At 36.2% G+C, this 20,555-nt stretch overlaps 1 protein-coding gene across 4 annotated transcripts in view; it reads right to left on the bottom strand.

Moving 5' to 3' along the window:
- The window catches only part of HBS1L (HBS1 like translational GTPase), a 57,775-nt gene that overhangs the window by 25,090 nt on the left and 12,130 nt on the right, over positions 1 to 20,555 (bottom strand). For 3 of the 4 annotated variants that reach the window (XR_009418029.1, XM_059467614.1, XM_059467618.1), the window contains one exon: positions 293 to 401. Coding sequence is in view for 3 of the 4 variants with exons in the window: in XM_059467614.1 (XP_059323597.1) it covers positions 293 to 401 (109 nt within the window). In the remaining variant the exon portion in view is untranslated. Of the gene's footprint in view, positions 1 to 292; positions 402 to 6,475; positions 6,610 to 20,555 lie in introns of those variants that run through there. The other variant, XM_059467616.1, reaches the window with a different exon arrangement.

Here is a 20,555-nt window from a genome sequence, read left to right as displayed (position 1 = left end):
ATAAACGAACACCAAGAAAGTTCAGTATTCTATGAAGCGGATGTTTAAATAATCTGACTACCTGATATCTCTATGCACTATTCATAGTGAAAGGATTTGTTAAACTCAAAACGTGAGGTACCATCTTCTGAAAGTAATTCTGAGTCAAACAAGAAGCTGAGATGGTTAGTTCTGAAGAGTGACACTAAAACTGCTGTGAAAAATAGAAAAAAAAATAAGAAAACTTGCTACAGGTGCATCAGTCTGAAAGAAGAGCTGCTGATGTACCTTGATGTATGAGGGCTTGGCTTACCATGGAACTTCAAATCCCATAGATTGTTTCTTTCCAGACACTGTCATTTTGGCAATTTTTGGCACAATTTCAGATTCCATTCTGGGTGACTGGGAATCCCTTGTTTTTCCTAGTAATAGACAAAAAGTAAGTTTGAACTTAAGGTTGTGACTAACAGGTATTAAAGTTCAACAAGTTCCATTACTTCTCTCCAACCCAACAATACCAGTCCTTTGTGACCAACACTCACATTTCAGTGTCTTATGTGCACATATTACATAATTAATCATATTATCTACAGTTAGATCTATTGTGAAAATCTCACCTCTATCTCCAAGCATTCACATGACACCTACACTATGCAAGAGCTTTACTAGAAGCAGCTCTGCAGGGTGCCAGAAGCATTTCATGCAACACGAGATAAAGAAAGAGTTTGCAGCTGCTCAGTAGATGATTGGATTAATTCTTCTTTAGAGTTTTTCTTTTACCTTAATATTGCTAACACTGTAAAGCAAAAAAATATGCCCAACTCAGAGAATGCTAGCAGCAGCACCAGCTATGTGTGGGCTGCAAAGCCTTCCCCGAAACTTGAAAGCAGAGTTGTCTCGTACTGAATTACACTCAAGAAGCCAAGCAATACTCCAAAGCTAGCTAATTTCAAGGTTATTTAGAAGCAATTACCAGAATTGAGCAACTTAATTACTTACAGGTATTAACTTTTACCATAACTTAAATGAAAACACAATTAAAGTTCATTCTTAGTTTTGTGAAACTAGTTGCATAACTAATAGCACTATTAGTTTCTTATCAAGCTGTAAAAAAAAGATAAATTATTTACTCTGCAGAGGAGGGGTTTATATAAAAGAAGTAAATTAGACACTTTATTTGCACAGTTCCCTTATTATTTTAGGATCCCTTCTTCCTTCAAGGAAAAATACTTCCTGTATTACAGCATTTGTGACAGCTGCTGCACATTGTGTTCTGAAGGATGTTACACACATGACAAAGCAAAAAACTAATCCAAATTCAGAATTAAGCTGCAATTTCTAAACACGCTTTACCTACAAGTGTATCTGAGAACTAGAAAAACGCCACTACTCTTTCGGTATTGGACCAATTTGGACAATCACTAGTCAAGTGAATACCAAGTTACTCTTCCAAGTATTTTAGATACACTACATTAGGATGAACTATTGGAGCCATTTGGCCTTACTCATTTATGTTAATGCTGCACTTCCTTCTGAAGCACAACGGCTACACCTTCAAACCACAAGATCAAATTGGTTTGTAGGTTACATAAATGGCTGCGGTCAAGGCTGCTGAAGATTTCAGGCAAGGAAGCAGAATACCACAGACATGTCTACAACAGCAAACCAAAAAAGCAAACAATCACAATACAGATGGAAACATTCTTATTTATCTGATTACTTAGTCTTCATCTCCCTCATTTGTCTTACCTGCTGATACTAATTTATTTATATGCTACCTGCAGATCTCTCTGCAAGAAGTTTGTGGTTCATGAATAGATACAAATAAGAAACAAAATTAGGAGAAATAATTCTCAGAAAATACCATGTTTGAAATCTGGCTACAAGGAACTAATAATTACAAATAACACAATTAAATTGAAATGAGACTAGCTGAAAGAAAAGACAATCATTAGTATTATAAAACTTGAAAATAACTTGCAATCTATTAGTCCAAAAGTCAAAGGTCTTACAAAACACATCTTCTCAAATCAATTCCAAAATTTAGCTTTACTCTGTACAAAAAATGCTGTAGTGTTTGACACAGACTCAAAGTTAAATTGTACAAGGAGACTTAGCATATTCAACAAATGGATGGAGACAGAAGAAAAAACCTTAAAACTAGAACTTAGGAAACACTACAAGTTAAAAGAAGATACAAAACTAAAATCACAAAGAACAAGAGAAAGTAAAATAATAGTCCATTAAAGCTGACAGTTTGGGTAGTTCTTTATTTATATATAAACTTTAGTTTTATAACTAACAATAACAATAATAAATAATTACATAAATAAATAAATACTGAAGCAGAGGTGGAGCAAGGAAGCAAGGGATCATATAAAGACAAATCAAACCATAGAAATAATCCAAGAATGGCGACATTCATACAGATGAAAAGGCAAGGCAAGAATTATTAGTAACACTACTGATAGAAGCATCAAATACAATTTTCAGCCTTCAATGTTTTTATAACCACATACAATAAAATCAAGCAGAACATTTGAGATAAGGACCAAGTCTGTCTTTTATGCATTGCAGGTGCCATTAAAGATTAATAATTATGGCTTCATTACAAAGGACAGAAGGCTGGGAAAGGAGTATACTTCATTATCTAATCTATAGGGAACCGGAGAAAACTGCATGATAAATTCTTATCTGCTCTAGCAGGCAAAGCAAAAGCTATTCGGCACTTAACAGATTGCATGCAAATCCTTAAATTGCACCTTGGAAGTAAAAGGAAGTCAATGCACAAAGCTGATACAATTCTTAAAACACTTCTTAATCTACAAGCAGGGTACCCTATGGCAGCTGAAGTGTACTACAAACCCAGAAAAAACATAGAAACAGTAATCCCAATCTGATTAGGACAAGAGCAGCTGTGGAAAATCAACTTTGAAGGGAAAGGATTACAAGGATACAGAGATTTTTACCAAGAAGGCCTTCATAAAGTTCTTCATACCTACTGCCACTTGGACATTCTCAAACACATACCTAGATAATTCAATGGCAATACATTTCCTAAATCAAGAGTACAGATAAAATAAAAACAGATATATCTTTCACAAACTCGAAAAGAAGTCCCAATACTTCATTACATTCAACTGTTATAAGCATTGCAAGAAATAAATCTAAGTGTATCCCTAAAAGTAAATGCACTGACTGACATAACACTAGGAAAATTTAAAAATTTTCCTTCCACAGAAACACATAATATACATTTATAAATCATAAAAATTAAAACTGAAAATAAAAAAGTAAAATCTTAAAAGCTCATCAGCATGATAGTTCTCACAATTCAGAATGTTCAGAACCCCAAACTTCTTGCCTATTTTAAGCAAAGTAGCTTCCAGAGAGGTATTTGGTACTTAGACTGCACTGACATCAGAGTACCAAGGCTAAAGCACACTGTAGCTACAAGTCAAACACTACTACAAAACTCAAAGTGTATTGATCAACCTTGTCTCAGTATTAAACTGGGATCAGCCTAACTCCAAAGGGAACAGACAGACTGTACTGCTGTTACTCCAATACAACTGGAATGTATGACACCCTGACAAAATCCTCATCTATTATTCTTGGCTGTGTTTTTACTTTTCTGTGACTGCCAGTTGGTCTTCTGACTTAACTCAAAAGTCTTTAAAGACTTACTCAAAAAGTATTACTAATGACACCTGATATAACTTCAAAATCATTACCAATACAACCCCAAAATCTGACGGCACAATAAATTACCTGCAGGCTGATAAATATGATGATGACATAGACAAATACATATGTGAGAAGGAAGTAAAACATTGGGATAGTTTTTAAAAATTAACACAGTCTCTCTAGATGTTCAAGATGAAATAGTAGAAGTACATAGATTTAGTCAACCACCTCCCTTTACTGTGAGCAACTCTCTCTGGATTCCTTTTCTAAAACGAGTTGTAAGCAGTACCTGTAGAAGATCTGTACAAACAAATCAAAAGATTACTCTGGCTACATTATCAAACATAACAGGCTTGATAAGTCCTTTTATCAATTTTGATATTTAACACTGAAAATAACAGGAAGATAAAAATTAATATTTTCTCTAATTCTGTTGGAGGTATGGAAGGTTTCAGTAAATGGAAGAGTGGATTGACAGTGTAGTCTGCTCCCAGGTAGTTTAGAGGTGAATGAAAAGAGGAATCTGCTAAACAGCCACTCTCTCAAGACACATTGATACCAAATGGATATTGGCATATTTAGAGAAACACACACTAGCACTGGGTATTTAAATCCACACTTTGTCCAGGTGACCATATCTTTCCAATAGCTCTAACAAAACGCCACTGCTCTCAATTCCTATACACAGAAGCTTCTCCTCTCAAGCAGTCTTTCTTACCCAACAGTAAATTAGCACTAAAACTCTACACTCAACTAGCCCCCTGCATAGAGAAGTCTGTTTCTGATACAATGAACCATAACATTTCAAGTGCCTGAATTCAGCTTGAAAAACAAATGTCAAGACAGGCATGTCTTGAGCTTATGCTTTTTCAGATGGCAATTCCATTTAAATAAATCCTTGTCTACTCACAAACCAACTACTTAGTGGTATATAAGCACTGGCAAAGGAACACACCTTCAAGGGAATTATGTTCCAATTAACTGTAGGCAGCTTGCTGTTTGTTGTTCACTTTCATGCTTTTGACATTTTTAATGGCTATACTGATTCTTCTCTTTTCAAAATTGAATGTGCACTTGAAGGCAGCTGCATACTATTTCAATTTTGAATGGGGATGAGAATCTTACATTTAACTGACACTTGACAGACAGAATAAAGTTACTTAAGCAGGTCCTCCTAATGCTGTCTAAACCAGCACTGCCATGAGAAAAAACACACATGCAACACCATGCTTTCTAATCTACAAGATACGGTTTGCATCCTTTCCTCTGCTACAGACTTTCTATATAACCACAAACAAGTCACTTACACCTCTGTCTGCTCATTGTACAGCAATAGCCACCAATTACATAAAAGAAAACAGGGCACTGGTTTTGTGCACCATGTCATGAGCTTGGTGCACATGTCATGAGAAACAGTTCTGTCTGAAAAGCAGAATTAATAACCAAGGCTCCTCTCAAGATAACACACTTCCCTTCCTATATGCTCTGCTATGATTTTAAACTAATTTTAAGACCCTGTAATTGTGAAAATATTTCAAATATAGACTACACACGAGTGAGTCAACCAGATGTAGACACCCACACAACCACACAAAATTTAATGCTCAGAACCATGTATCACCTGTTTGACCACATATATCTGGGTTTATATTAATATCTAATAAATTCATCCTGTCACACAACCCACCTGAAAAACTTCAAATTGTTCACATTTTTCTATTTTTGTCACAAACCTCATGAGTTTTAAGACATGATTTTTTTTTAAATTTGCCTTAAAAACAGTAGAATTTTATTTTTTATCTCTTCAAATGTCAAAGCACATAGAAAAAATAACAAAGAAATATCAAAACTTGTCAAATTAGAGATATGCTACTGAAAATAATTTGTTTTGGTTTCATAATTAAAGTGAATTATTTGACACTCACGAACTCTACAAAATGCTGTAGGCTACAGTGATAACTTGCAGTTAGTTAAGTTCACACTGGGATGCAGTACACTACCACCAGTGGCACTGGTACTGTGTATTAGTATTACCAACATATCACCACTCTGAGAACATTGTCAGAAGTCCAAGACTCTTAACAATGTACCACCAGTACATAAAAAAGTCTGCATGATGTGAGAACTTCAACTTACAGAATTCCTTCCATATGCAAACTTTAGTGCTTAAATTAAACCGGTTCAAAACAGCCACTTTTAGAAAACCATATGACATGCTACCATAAACTACAACATACAAGTGGATGCTACTGAACATCCACAGTACTTCCAAAAACAATGGAACAGTCCAAAATAATAGAAAATACAACTTGCTAAGTCACCACCCAGTGATGAGACACAGCCACTCTAAAGATATTACTGAAAACAATTCTCCAAACAAGAACCCTGAACTTTTTCTTTTTAAAAGAAAGGTTATTTCCTAATAGAAACCACAGTCAGGGGCTTTCCAGGTAACTTGGTCTCATTGTTATAACTATTACCTTCTCTGCAAAATTTCAGAGGGTAAATATGAATTTTTTTTCATGTAACTCAGAGAAGGCATTTTCTCTGAAAAATGTTGAAAATAAAAATGTTCACTTGCACCTAACTACAAGAATTTTTTTTGTTTGTTCTTAAGGTTTGATACAAGAAGAGGGAAGAGAAGGTTCTTGAGTGGTGATATTCCTGAGTCTGTCCATCATGGACCAGTTTTCTGGGATCCACAACTTGCTATCCCAAGACTGAAGTTCCAGAAAAGTTTGCTTCACTACATGCAGCAGCCACAGTCAGAAGGGCTGGCAGCTTGCTACAGCCAGCTGGCACGCCTCACCTCTCTGGCTTTACTTTCAATGTTTGCAGTTTTCAGCAAGTTGACATCAGCAGTCCAAAAATTAATTTGTTCAAGTGAGGCTCGGGCCTGGAGCTGACCTTTTTTTTTTTTTTTTTTAAACTTCCAAACAGGGAGAACAAACTGGAAGATAAAAGATAGAACAGAAGGTTTTTTTAAAAATGGCACCTAAGGAAGGTATTATTTGCATAAACTAAATCCACCAAGTGATCTTTCCACATTCTGAAAATCCACTTGATTTTGCCTTAGCAAACAGTTTGCACATGCTCTTATGGCTTAAGTTTTAAAAACTAAATTCTTGAAACACTTCATCAACATTCAGTATGTAGCTGCTAAAACTGGTTTTGTCCAGGCAGGACACAACAGTGTCACCTGAATTCAAATTCTACCTCTCCTGTGGTCTCCATAGTTTCCTACCACAACAATAAACTGGAGGCATAAATCTGTCCTGGATACATCATAAAAACAAACTAAACTGGCAGGCAAGAGAAGAAAACCATGTAGTGAGAACTGGCAAGCAGTAAAACACACAGATTATCAAGAACGGATGAAGACTAGAAGAATGAAAATCAGTCAAGCAGAGAAGATGAAATAGAGTGATAGAGTGAGCATGAAAAAAACAAAACGACAGTATTAGTGAACAACCTTCCTTGAGGAAAAACTGTGTATAAGGAGAAAGTAAGAGGCCATATACGCAGTGATAAGTTATATGCAAAGCTAAACATGAACAAAGGAAGCAGAAATTGAGCAGAACTAAAAGCAAATGCAAAGTATGTCCAGAAAACAGCAAACATGGAAAATAATGGCCAATTATTGGAAAAATAGGTAGGAAACTGGGAACTGCTAGATAAGGAGATTGAAATTATGAAGTAGAAAAAAATGGAACTGCAATAAAAAATGTGGAATGACATTAGGAAATAAATAAAATACTGTGCTTAGGGCATAAAGACAAATTCAACAAAAAAACTGAACACAACTGAATAAGTTGGAGGATTAAAAGGACACAGACGTATGTTACATCAGGTTGAAGTGGCAACAACATATTTTCTTTCCTGTTTGAAACATAGCCAAAATTTCTGGAGTTTCACCACGTCTCTTGCCATCAATACTACCTCCCCAAATGAAGCCAGATGATACAGAATCCACCAGTCAATTACAGCTGCCTTCTCTTGCTCTTCTCACCTGAAACATCTCCCTGTGAGAATTTTCTGGCCATCAGGACTTATTTAATTTACACACAGTCAAGCCTGCAAGCAGCACAAAATTAATGTTACCTATTAAAACTTTTTTTTCCAAGTGACTCTTTACTGCAATTATTCCATCAAATGCTGTACATGTAATTTAGAATATCTAATGTTGCCAGAAACACACCTCAGAGAACAGTGTATATTTTTATATAAAAGATTTTACTCATGTCTATTACTACTAGGAGCTTTCAGCACTTTCACAACTTAAACTTGTATGTCTTAATATTTGGACACTTAAATCAACATTCCAATTTTTATGAAATTATGTTTAAGCAACACATGATGGCAAAGAAATGCACAGACCAGTTCTATACGTAGACCATTGGGGCAGTCTTTCCAGAAATATGGATAATTAGTCTGGTTTGCATTCATGGTTCATCTGTTAGGAGAAAGACAGGCACTGATGCTATAGCAAAACTCTAAAGATTTCCAGTTTCACTAAGCCAACACCTCCCCTGTAAAAGAACGAAGCTCTCCTGCGCAGAAGGGCAGACTGGGGGGTGGTGCGTGTTTTCCTTTTGAGAGAACCCAAACATCAGCTGTCTCCTTTTGATGTTTCCGACATGTAAAGGTCCAATAGGAACTCAACTATCAAAACAGCAACTTTCTCATCCACCAAGTTTTTCAAAAGGATATCCCTGTGATATTTCTCATACCTACTGCTTATAGTTCAATGGACTAAAATTCAGTCCTTCACATGACCGTAACTCAGCACAACTCATCCTGTAACTACTGAAACCCAGTTTGTGGGAGGTGTATTGCTCTGCATTCTAGCAATGCCAACAATACCCATTCTCAATCCGTAACTGAAGCTACGATCTCCTGCAAAAATAATTTATTACATATTTACAGTTGTTCGGTAACAGCACCTTTACTCTCCCCCAAATACACAACCATAAGTCGTTGGTGGTGCTTTCTAACTCAACGAATTTTTCTTAAATGACTGTGAACTGTCTTTCAGTGAGATTTACAAAAAGCTCAGTCTGATATTTCTGAAGTGCAACTTCCTGCCATAAATGGTCATGTAAAGAGCAGAGTCAGCACTATGGGCAGGATAACCCTAAAAAGATATCCCCTTTAGCCAGTCACTTAATTGAACAGAACACAGAGTCCATGCAAATTACCAGAATTTCTGTTAAACCTTGGTCCAAAATGAGTATGTAAAACTGAAAGTACAGTATGTACATTCTATTACAATTATATCAAATTTCCAAAAATAACAAATAGCAATTTCAGGTTTAATTCATAACTAATGTTACAATGCCAGAGGATGGTGCTATTAGCACATCATTCAGACAATTCAGAAGCATCATACCCTTTACATGCTGACATTATTTATGCAAGTGCATTCCTATTGATTGTATGGAAGGAGTGCAAGGCATTTTACAAAAAGAAAGCTTTCCTGATCCACAACTTTTATTTATGCACTAAAACTACTTCAGTATGAAACAGAAATTTAAGAACAGTGAACACAAAAAACATAGAAGCAATCTGACAGTATTTAAAGAGTAAAATCATCTTACATTTGTTCAACTTTTCCACAACCATTCTGCAAATTTTCTCCAGAAACTTCATGAGATAGCCTTTTAAAGTTGCAGAAGAAAATGTATTTACTAGCCCTACACAATTGTTTAAGCTGTAAATATTTCTAGCAGTTTTAAGGTCCAGAAAAATGCAAAAATTTTGTGTGGTGAGAACTTGTAGGCAGGAGTAGCTAAAACCTTATTTAAATTTAGGTTCTGTGAATTCTCAACCCTCTCACTCTGCTGGTGACATTACAATCACACCAGATCCTCTCCATGACTTTGGGGCTGGCAATGCATACAGCATAAGGCAATGCCACAGCACAAGGCACATTTCAGAGGGAGTGGCTTCAGAAGACCAAAAGCCTAATCACATATCAAAAATTTTTGATAATGAAAAAAACAGTTCAGGGGCTTTTTATGTAAGATGTGATTTTAAAGAAGCAAGTGTTCAACAGGTTGAGTGAGTATAGGTCTTTTAAAAGAAAAAAAAAAAAAAAAAAACAAGACCCAGCAGTACAGCAATTACTCATAATACTGTGTGCACACAAACACCCATCCCCTACTGTAAATTCAAATACAAATGTATTTAATCAAAAAAACTAGGAGTTGTTCATGAGTACAAGGGAGAAACTCACTGACTGACAATGACTTTTGCATTTCTGCTTGCAAGATTATGGCAATCAAACAGCAAATCCGCAGAAATGTCCCCTTTCAGTTTGTGAGTTTTTTCCACTTAAAAAGACAAAAAGACATAGACATATTCTACTTACATATTTTACAAAATGTCAAAATGTCAGCCAAATACTCCCATTTTGAACGCTTTACCTATAATGAAGATAAAGGGAAAAATAGTACTTACTAGAATTTCATTACAGGAAGAGAGTAGGAGCGGAGGTAGAGGATTGCCAGCAGAAATGGAACTGAATAGATGGAAGGACATTATATGGAGCAGTTTGTATTTCAAGGGGTTTTGCTTTGGTTTGATGAAACTGACTTCTTGATCATCCTTTTCATGCCCACCACCTCCTAGTTTACATAGATGGAGACATCTTCCCAAGCCAGCAGTTAGGGTACTTTTCAGGGATGTGGCAAAACTAAGTACAAAGTCTTTACTATACCTGACAGAAACTGTGGATGATATGGGTATCACCCACACCACAGTAAATGTTCAGACTCTTGATGTTTTGGGGGGCTTTCTTCTTCTACTTAAGCAAGAGACAACCTTCCCACTAAAAAGCATCTCACTATAACTACTAACCAGCTTTGGGTGTGAGCCTCAGTTCAAAATCATCTTTGTGTTCAGTATTTGTTCATATCCAGAACTCAAAGCAAACCTAAGTTGCATTTTTGCAACAAATACTTAAACGCCTACTGAATTGCACAGTCCATAGCCATAGTGGAGATCCAAACTCAAGAAGAATGCTTCAGGGCATTGTGCTGCTTTCACTAAGAGAGAAAACTGCTAGAGTGGAAAGAGATACGAAGGAGCAAAGATTAATAAAGTTCCAGAACTTTTTTTCTTGCGAAACATAAATAACATAGTACATTTTTTTATATATGACTATGTAGAAAAGAGTACTATGGTTCTCTATATTAAAAACTACAATTAGATACATAACAGAAAAAAGAAATCATGATCAACAAAATACCTCTATCTAATACAGTGAAAAAAAGTGTGTTATTTTAAATCTCAAAATAAAAATCATTAAAAGGTATTACTTTGACCAAGTAAATTAGACACAGTAATTTTCCAAACTGCCAAAAGACAATGTTCAGTGTTTGGGTTTCTTGATCAGGAGCAATTTTAATAAATTGAGGAAACTGACAAGGAAAAACCAGTATTAACCAGAATGGAAGTAATGATGCTGGAAGGCAGGCTCCAGTGAAGATAAACCCAGTAAAACACAAGACTGACATTCTAAGCTCATCTTCAGAAGCAGCTGTGTTCTATGCAAGGCAGTTAGCTCAGTGAACCCAACAATAAGAAGTGAAATAGGAGCCAAGATCTTACACCTAATATTTGCTCTTACTTTTAAAGCAATCTAGCAGAACAGGGCCTGCCCTTATGTCCCCAAGAAAACTGGAATTTTCATTTTCAATGAATGGAATTTTCACTTTCAATGGAAATCTACATAAGGTAAATATCTAAGTACTATAAATAGCTTACATTAACTAATGATACACATGAATGGTGGAAAAGGTGCCTCTGACTGGTGACAGGTGCCAACACACAACTCCCAGACCTAGAAGGTGATAGGCTCCTAATCACCAGAGATGTCATCAAACACAACAGAATAGGAGAGATGCTATTTACAGTTTTACAAAACAGAATAGCTCAAAGGTACTGTAACTTGAAAATCCTACCTCTTTTGCTATTGCAACTAATTTCTTACCCAAAATCTCTTATTCCAACTAATCTGTTAAGATCCAAAATTTAGGCAGCTACTGAAAATGTATAACCTTGTAAAAAGTTAAATAATAGATTAACTGAGTTTACTTTTAAAAATTGAACTCCAGCCTTTTGGAAAGAAAGAGTGCAATCTCAGTTTTGTCCTCAGTGCTACACAGATGAAAGTTCAATTATCACACACACAAGCCTACTCAACAGCAGCTATCTTTAACAAAAGACAAGTAACAACCAAATATGTCTGCAGGAGAGGATGACCACATTCCCAAAGCTTGAGTTAGAAACTCTCAGATAAAGAAGTTTGATACTACTAAGTCATACTTTACTATCACGTCATTTTCTTCTAGTTCGTTTTTGTGAAATTTTCTGTATGTCTTCACTGTAAAATCAACAGGCTTCATTCAACAGCTACTTTTGCTGCTTCCTTTAATTCCAATGGAAAGCACCCTACTCATTCCCTAAATGAACATAAATAGCTCACCACACTGTCATCTTGTCCTGTTCATAAATAGAGTACATTTGAGGAAGGACAGAAATGAAAAGGAAGCAATGGCTAATAAAAATAAAAAGAAAAAACAAAAACCCAAACAAAAAAAAAAAAAAAAAAAAAAAAAAAAAAAACAAAACAACTTCAGCATTCTTTCCTATTTAAATATCTTACTGGTAATCCAAAGAATATTGGAATGCTAGGTGTGAAACTGTTAAAGATCTCCGAATTTAACTTGCAAGACAAACTTAAGTTGCATCAATGCAGTAGGCTGATCAAAGGTACTTAATTTATCTGCAGTAAAGAACCTCCACAGTATCAAAACCAACATACTAGCAGAAAACATATAACTGAAAAAAGTTCACACAACTACTACTACAAATTTAGAGATTAATCTTAAGCTATCTGAAAGGCCAGGAAGTTTTCCTGGACCATTGCTGTGCAGTTTGTACAAACACCGAGTTACAACAGATTATATACCAGAAAGACATATTTCCCTGAGGAATATATCATATATGCAACACTGAACATTGCTAAGGATTTAGAGAACCTACCATTAATTTGGTGATTTAGTTGACAGTAGGCCTTTGAGTGGCTAACTAATACAAAATTCCAGAATTAAGCTCTACCTGTATTTATCAGGGATACCACTGCAAGGAAGAGCACAGATTCTGGCCAAACTGGAGTGAACAAGGTACAAAAAAGCTACTTGACACGCACAGCAGCACACATTTGAGAAACACGAAAAACAACTTTAAAAGCCCTACCTGTTCTGTGTTAAAATTTAGGAAAGCATCATAAAAATTGCACCACACTTCAGCAGAAGAAACGTTTTTCTCTTTTTAACTGCGGCATGTTTTACATTATCTGCATTACTTATCTCTACTTGGAATACTTATATATATTTTTACTCTGAAAATTTATTTATTCCACATTTTCCTATGAACTCACATGGTGTCAGCCAAACTTATCTGATTTCCAGCACCATCAAAGATGAACTTGTTTAATCAAGACTAGAAAAAATTAAAGTCTAATATTACTATAATATGAAAAAGAGACATCCATATTTAGAAAATAACCTATATATAGATGTAATGTGAAACAGAACACTGGAGGCTCTATTCTCCATTGCCAAAATAGTTCAGAGACACAAACTTATTTATAAAAAGCTGCCTATCTGAGTTTAGAAGCAAAATTGAATACAGTAAAGTACAGCCTATAGTTTTAGACAAGCTTTGGAAGACTTATCAGACGCAGATCAACATGAGAAAAATTTCATTTGCCAGCCTGATGCAGTGCATTCCACTCTGTCATGACCTTAGAAGCGAACTTGCTTCATTGCTTCATGTTTTTCTCTACACTTCACATTTACAGTAGCACCTGTAAGCACACACTTAGCACCTATAATCTTGCAATAGTTTGTCTGCATACATATTATCATAAAAATAGCACCAAAAGCATAAAATTTAAAGCACATTTCTGCCTTGAAAAGTGTTTATCAAAGACCTTTGGGTAGCACTTTTTTCCTTTTTTTTTTTTCAACTCAACCACAGTTACATTATCTTGCCTAGTGGACAACCAAAGTTAGTCATTTTCCTGTTTATGTGGGTCAGCAATAGGGAAGAGGAAAACATTAAAAATAGGAAAATGTGATTGTAAAACCACAAAAAGTTGCAGCAGGGACTCCAACAAGGAGTACCCAAAATAACTTCAACTCATATTTTGGAATTAATTAGATACAAAATTTCCACTTAGGGTGAGCTTGTATAGGCAGTAAAAAACATAGAAAAATAACTGAAGCAACAACCAGTCAAAGCTCTTGCATGTCTTGACAACATAGCATTACAACTTCTGCAGACACAAGTATTTTCCACAAAGTCAGCTAGTTTTCCAAGCTTTTGGTATTTTAAGCATTAGTTTCTGACAGTGGACTCATGAGTTTTCATTTTAATGGCCATTTTAACCATCACAAGTATAACAGAAGGGAGGAAACTGACACTTCACATATTTTTAAGTGTCCTTGCTGAAGACTGAAAGGCTGTGAACATAGAAGCTGAGGTGATGAAAAATGGGTGATATCTTGTCACCCAAGAAGAAAACAGTTCAGGTGTAAATAGAGGCACACAAGTGGTGGCATTTCTGTTATGTCTGATATATATGTGCCCTAATACACTAGACTATGGAACCAATGTGCTTTGTAACAATTCTGAATCATCCACAAAACTGAAGAAACACATCCAGAAGACTGTACAGACATGAAGTTTGCATTGTTGACACAAATTTTCTAGGGAAGGAACAGTATTTGTAGTGAAAGACCCTTAGCATAGACAGACATTGTGAAGTAATTTTGTGTTTAAAGCCTGCAGTTTTACACCATCCTGGCTTTTACTTTTTAACTTATTTTCTGAATTTTCCCAGGTTTCCTGCTAGCACTCAAGCTCCTTTCTACCAGTAGGTAATGTATTTTAGTCTGCTTCTTTTGCTCCCACTATTTTGGACTGGATATGCCACTTCTAATGTTTAGATGTCTTTCTAGTTTCTAGAACTGAAATGCACTAGTTTTCAACTGCGAAACATTCCCATGTCAGCATTCCCAATGGCATTCCCTCGCTTTGAGTACTCTTCTGGTACAACCTGAAGTACAGCTTCAGACAGGATTTACAATCTTTAAATTGGTACATGATACCACTACAGCAGCAGTGATTCACTCATCCTTAAAACAGGATTTTTAAAAAAATCTGACTCCAATCATACATTTCCAACACTCCAGCAATCCCATCTGAGAATTTAGTAAATTCTTCACTTTACCTTCTAAAGACACTGAGAAAACCAAGTTTTCTTGGTTGTTAGTTGATCTTTACTGTGACCTAAATGGACTGAGACAGGACACTGTAAGAACAAGTGGAGCTACGGTTTCCCCAGGATCTCTGGTTCTTCTGGAATCCCAAAGTTCTAAAAAGGACACAATCATTTTTAGTTTCATCCAAGTTCTCTTAGCTTCCAAGCAAAACACCCAATTTTTATACATGATACAGTCAACTATGGAAATTACTTTGTATTGGTTTACACTTCATCCTAACAAAAGTAAACCAAACTAGTGTTACAGGACCATGAAGGAAAACTCAGAAAAAGCCTGGAGTGTCACTTTTTCCAGTGTAGGTGTACAGTATGTATGAGGAGAATCTCAAAAATGTATTTCAAAGGATTTTAAAAAGCTTTTCATTGCTGGTGACACATTTTCCCCTGAAATAAGCCACTTCCTTTCTAAAACCCACACAGTACCTCTGTGTCAAGATTCAGTAACTTCGCAAAGTCTGTGTATATATTTTTCTTACCCAAAACACGGAAGTCTTAAATTCGTATTTACTTTCCATGATTTAAGATATATCATGTCAGATTTCAAACATTTCCATTGAGAAAAGAAAGCATTTTCTTTGTCACAGGCAGAATGCATAGCATATCTGAGTATAATTAAGTACAACAGGTCCTCATCTCTATAGCAGGCATTTGAGAATTGTAATGGTACAGAAAAGTTACCGCATCCAACTGAAGATGGGAATAAAAATTTCTTCTCAGCTACCCATGTATAAACAATGGATTTTCAATTCAGCAAAATCAAAGCATCAGAGCCTCATGTGATAAATGGCAGTAAAACATGAGGAAATATAAAGCTAATGAAAATATATTGTACATCACCGTTAAACTTCAGAAAGTTTGTTCTTCTTTGGAATTCTCCCTATAAATAAAATCCAAAAGTATCAGTTTGTCTGGTTTTGCTTAGGTTGTTTTAGTCATTGAAGGCTCCCAACCTCATTTGTCCATTAACCACAACCAAAAGTGATAAATGTTATCTGTTAAAGCACAATAATTGCATTCTGACACTTTGCACTAAGAAGTAACCACTATCACAACATAAAAAAGACAGAAAACAAAAAAGTATTTGTCCATGGAAAGAGAAACACGTATCATTCTGAACCAAAACCAAAGCTTTCTGCATTCAACTGAGTAAAAAGAAAGAGCTAATTACATCAAGTCACATTGTGATGATGTTGGTGTGATTTTTTCATTTTTAACTGCTACTGATGTAAAGCAAAAATAAAGGAAGACACTTATACAGGAGAGGCAAAAAAAAAATTAGAAAATTAAAAGAAAAATTAACAAAATGCAAGGTAAGCACCTGCCAATTTTATTTGTTCTTTTTTTGAAACTGCCTGCACTGTATTACCAGTTATGTTAAAATTCTGAATAAATTCAGAATAACAGCATAAACCAAAGATACATTTCAGTGAAGAAATATCTGTTTCTCTATTAATATCTATTAACTGCTTCTCTGTAAGCAAAACAAAGTAGGAAATCCCAGTATCTACAAACCTAGACTTGAGACATGTGCTCTATTCCTAGATTATCTGGCATGTCATGAGTAAGGCTTTTCAGCTTCCTGTGCCTTACTTTCAACTTTGACTCTACTGTGAAGTTTATTTCTTATTAAATATTTATAAAAAATAGACCTGTTCTCGGTGCTATTCTTGAGAAATTACCATAAAACAAAATAGCCAGTGCCACCACAAAGACAGCTCAATTCTAGATTCCTTGCTGCCCCAACAACAACCAAACCAAACAGAATCAGTTTGCAGAGCTTATTTCCTGCAAGGACTGCACATTTACAGACACCTGACCTCTTTCTTGCTCAAGCATCACTAAAATCAAAAATCTTAATGTCATAAAGTGGTTAACAATTCCGTTAATGGTGCCTAAAAGGGAATAGAACCTTGCTCAATCACCAGTATGTGTTTGTTCTGTAACGCTAACACAAGCAAAAAGAAATGAAAATGTAGTTTAGCTAGAAAAAAAACATGCAGAAATTAAACGAAAATGTAGATGTTATTCACTGAGGGAACAATTTTCACAAAAATACTTGTCAGAAATTTGAATTTTAAGAAAGATTTTTCAGAGAACCCATACATACCAGCTACATTTCCTGAAACAAAAATCTTTGCTTTTCTTGACTATAGTGAGAACAATTTACTACAAGACTGTGTTTCAAATTGAAATCTCTGAATATCTAATACCAGAACAAAGGACACCTGAGAAATGCTACACACATCAAGAACATATGTCACCAGTCAAAAAAGGGAAATCTGTATATTTTTCATGTTATGGATAAAGACTCAAATTATCAAAACAATATCCATCTTCATCAGCTATTATGTCCACACATCGCCAAAAATCACAAAATGACAGTGTATTCTGAGTTGGAAGGGAACCACGAGAACCAAGTCCAGCTCCTGCCCCAGCAGAGCACCAACCGCAAGAGTCACACCATGCGCCCAAGAGCATCGTCTAAACACCTCCTGAGCTCTGTCAGGCTGCTGCTGTGACCACTTCCCTGGGCAGCCTGTTCCAGTGCCCAACCACCCTCTGGCTGAAGAACCTTTTTCTTATATCCAGCTTAAACCTCCCTTAACACAACTTCAGGCCCTTCACTCAGGTCCTGTCACTGGTCATCACAGAGATCAGTGTCTGCCCCTCCTCTTCGCCTCATGAGGAAGCTGGAGACTGGGATGAGGTCTTCCCTCAGTCTCCTCCAAGCTGAACTGACCAAGTGACATCAGCTGCTCCTCATGCAGCTTCTCCTCTTGGCCCTTCACCATCCTCATGGCCTCCTTTGCATGCTCTCTAGTGGTTTAACGTTGTTATGTTGTGGCACCCAGAGCTGCCCCCAGCACTGGAGGTGAGGCTGCCCCAGCCCAGAGCAGAGCAGGACAATCCCCTCCCTTGCCTGGCTGGCCATGCTGTGCCTGATGCCCCTCAGGACAGGGTTGGCCCTCCTGGCTGCCAGGGCACTGCTGACTCGTGTTCAACTCGCCATGGACCAGGACCCCCAGGTCCCTTTACATGGCACTACTCTCCAGCATCTCATTTTTCAGTCTGTATGTACTACCCCCAGGGCAGGATCTGACACTTGCCCTTGTTGACCTTCACTTGGTTGCTGACTGCCCAACTCTCCAATTTATTGAGGTCTCTCTGCAGGGCCTCCCTGCCCTCAAGGGAGTCTGCAGCTCCTCCCAGTTTTCTGTCATCTGTGAACTTGCTCGTTATCCTTCCAGTCCTGTGTCCAAGACATTTACAAAGATGTTGAAGAGCACAGGGCCAAGGATGGAGCCTCACTAGAGATGTCTGATGTCACCTCACTCACTATAAACCTTTGTGCCTGATCCATCAGCCAGCTGCTCACCCATCTCACAATGTGTTTATTCAGCTGCATGCTGGACGTTTTGTCCAGAAGGATCCTGTGAGACAGTCTCTAAAGCTTTACTGAAATCCAGAAAGATTATATCAACTGGATTCCCTTGGCTAACTAGGCAGGCTACCTTATAATAAAACAAAATCAGACAGGACTATCATAAAGCCACACTGGCTGTGATCACTGACTGTGCTGTCTTTCAGATGTTTTTCAATACCTCCCAGAAAAATCTTTTCCATAACTTTATCAGACACTGAATTGAGATTGATGGGTCTGTAGTTTCTGGAGTCTTCCTTAATACCTATCTTGAAAATCAGGACAATGCTCACCAGCTTCCAGTCAGCTGGGACCTCACTGATGATGAGTCAATATTTCATGAGCAACTCTTCTCTAAAATCTCCACTATCTCATTTACAAAAGAGTAAAATAATTTTCATTGTTTTCATAAGTCTAATTCTTAAGAAATGGTTCAAAGATCCTCTTTCAAATATCACTTTAATCTCTACAGACTACAACCATTTTACAGGTTATAGTCATCTTCTGGTCTTAGTACCAGAAACTTAGGGCAATGGGTTATTTTCTAAAGAAATCCTACCAACACTAAGCATACCAATCAATTATTTGAGCAAACTACAAACTACTGACATACCTCAGAAGTCACTCACAATTGTTTCTAATGGGCCATTTTTAAGCATGCAACATAACGAATCCACAAACCAGATAAAGAACCCTTCCATGATGACACTAGAAGCTGACGAGCAGCTTCATACAGATGGTTCACCTTAAGAATTACCTAAAATCACCAACTGCAACTAGCTTTTACTTTTTGGTAATATGGTGTACTTGAACAGACCACACAAAGGAGCAACTGCTGCATAATACAGCAGTAATAAAATAGAGACTCATTCCCATTGAACTGCATTGAAAGAGCAATTTGGGAAGACAAGTGTGATTAAATAAATAAATAAATCACCATTGGCTTTTTGTTTCCTCACATTGTTCTCCAGTGCAGATAGGTGACTCGGACTAATGTCATTTCTATCATTCAATTAAAAGTCTGGATGCAGTAAATTGAACATAAAATCTAAGTTCATTAGCTGTCTACATTTCAACAAAATGAAACAAAAAAAAAGAGTAAGATAACCATACAAATTCAATTCATCCCTTTTCAGCACTTTAGGAAGTTTACTACATGAATTACAATGGGATGAAATATTTTCTTGAAATACTGATCCATAATCAAACCTAATACAAAAACATTTTAAAAATCTGAGAAGTTGGGTACTTTAGATTTGAAAAATATGTGACTGAGTGTCTGTATAACCCTAGCTCGTGAATGAACTACTGCCCTTGTACAATGGCACTGTAATAAAGTACATATGCTTCATAAAAAGACAAGCTGTATCCAATATTCATACAGATCTTTTGTCCAGATAGTCATTTTTGCAGTACTAGTTTGCCTAAGTGCAGATTTTCAGAAACTGTTGTTTACAGAAAAATGTTTCTTAATGGCACAGTAAGGAAACAGGGCAAAACACAAGACTGCAAAGACTACACCCCTGCACCAATTAGTGTCTTAGAAATAACATCTTGAAATACTGTTGTTCAGCAGTTCTAGAAATTCAAGCAGTTTGCTGCACATGAAACTTAAAATCTTGAGAACTGTCCAAATAGATTTTGCCTTACTTTCTCCAAAAGAATCTTCTGTGCAAAGAATGTGCATGCAAACCTGGACAAGAACTAGAGCCTGTTTCCACAATAGACATAAACATTACAGAACATTCAACTCTATTTCTATCAGGTAAGTTAACAAGAAATCGTAATTATCTCAGTCCTTTAATAATATGCATTTTATTTACATACATAAAGCAACATCCATAAGTCAATTTTGTATTAAAAATAGTCAGTAGCCATTTAAAAATTATGCACAAAATAGATTTGATGTACTAAACGCCTTAGGAGTACACAGTAGTACCTCTATGCAGTTTAATATTACCTTTTTCTGTTTATATGCAAACACAGAAAAGTATTTTGCAATGTTAATATATGAATTCCAAAACAAGTAACACAATTAACTCATACTAGCCAAGACAGTAGATGCAAAATGAGGCAGGGGAATTATATACATAAATTAAGAAAATAAACTCACCA

This window comes from Ammospiza nelsoni, chromosome 3 (assembly GCF_027579445.1).
Source record: "Ammospiza nelsoni isolate bAmmNel1 chromosome 3, bAmmNel1.pri, whole genome shotgun sequence".
NCBI lineage: Eukaryota > Metazoa > Chordata > Aves > Passeriformes > Passerellidae > Ammospiza > Ammospiza nelsoni.
The sequence above is the reverse complement of the archived record's forward strand: the minus strand, read 5'-3'. Positions and strand labels throughout refer to the sequence as shown.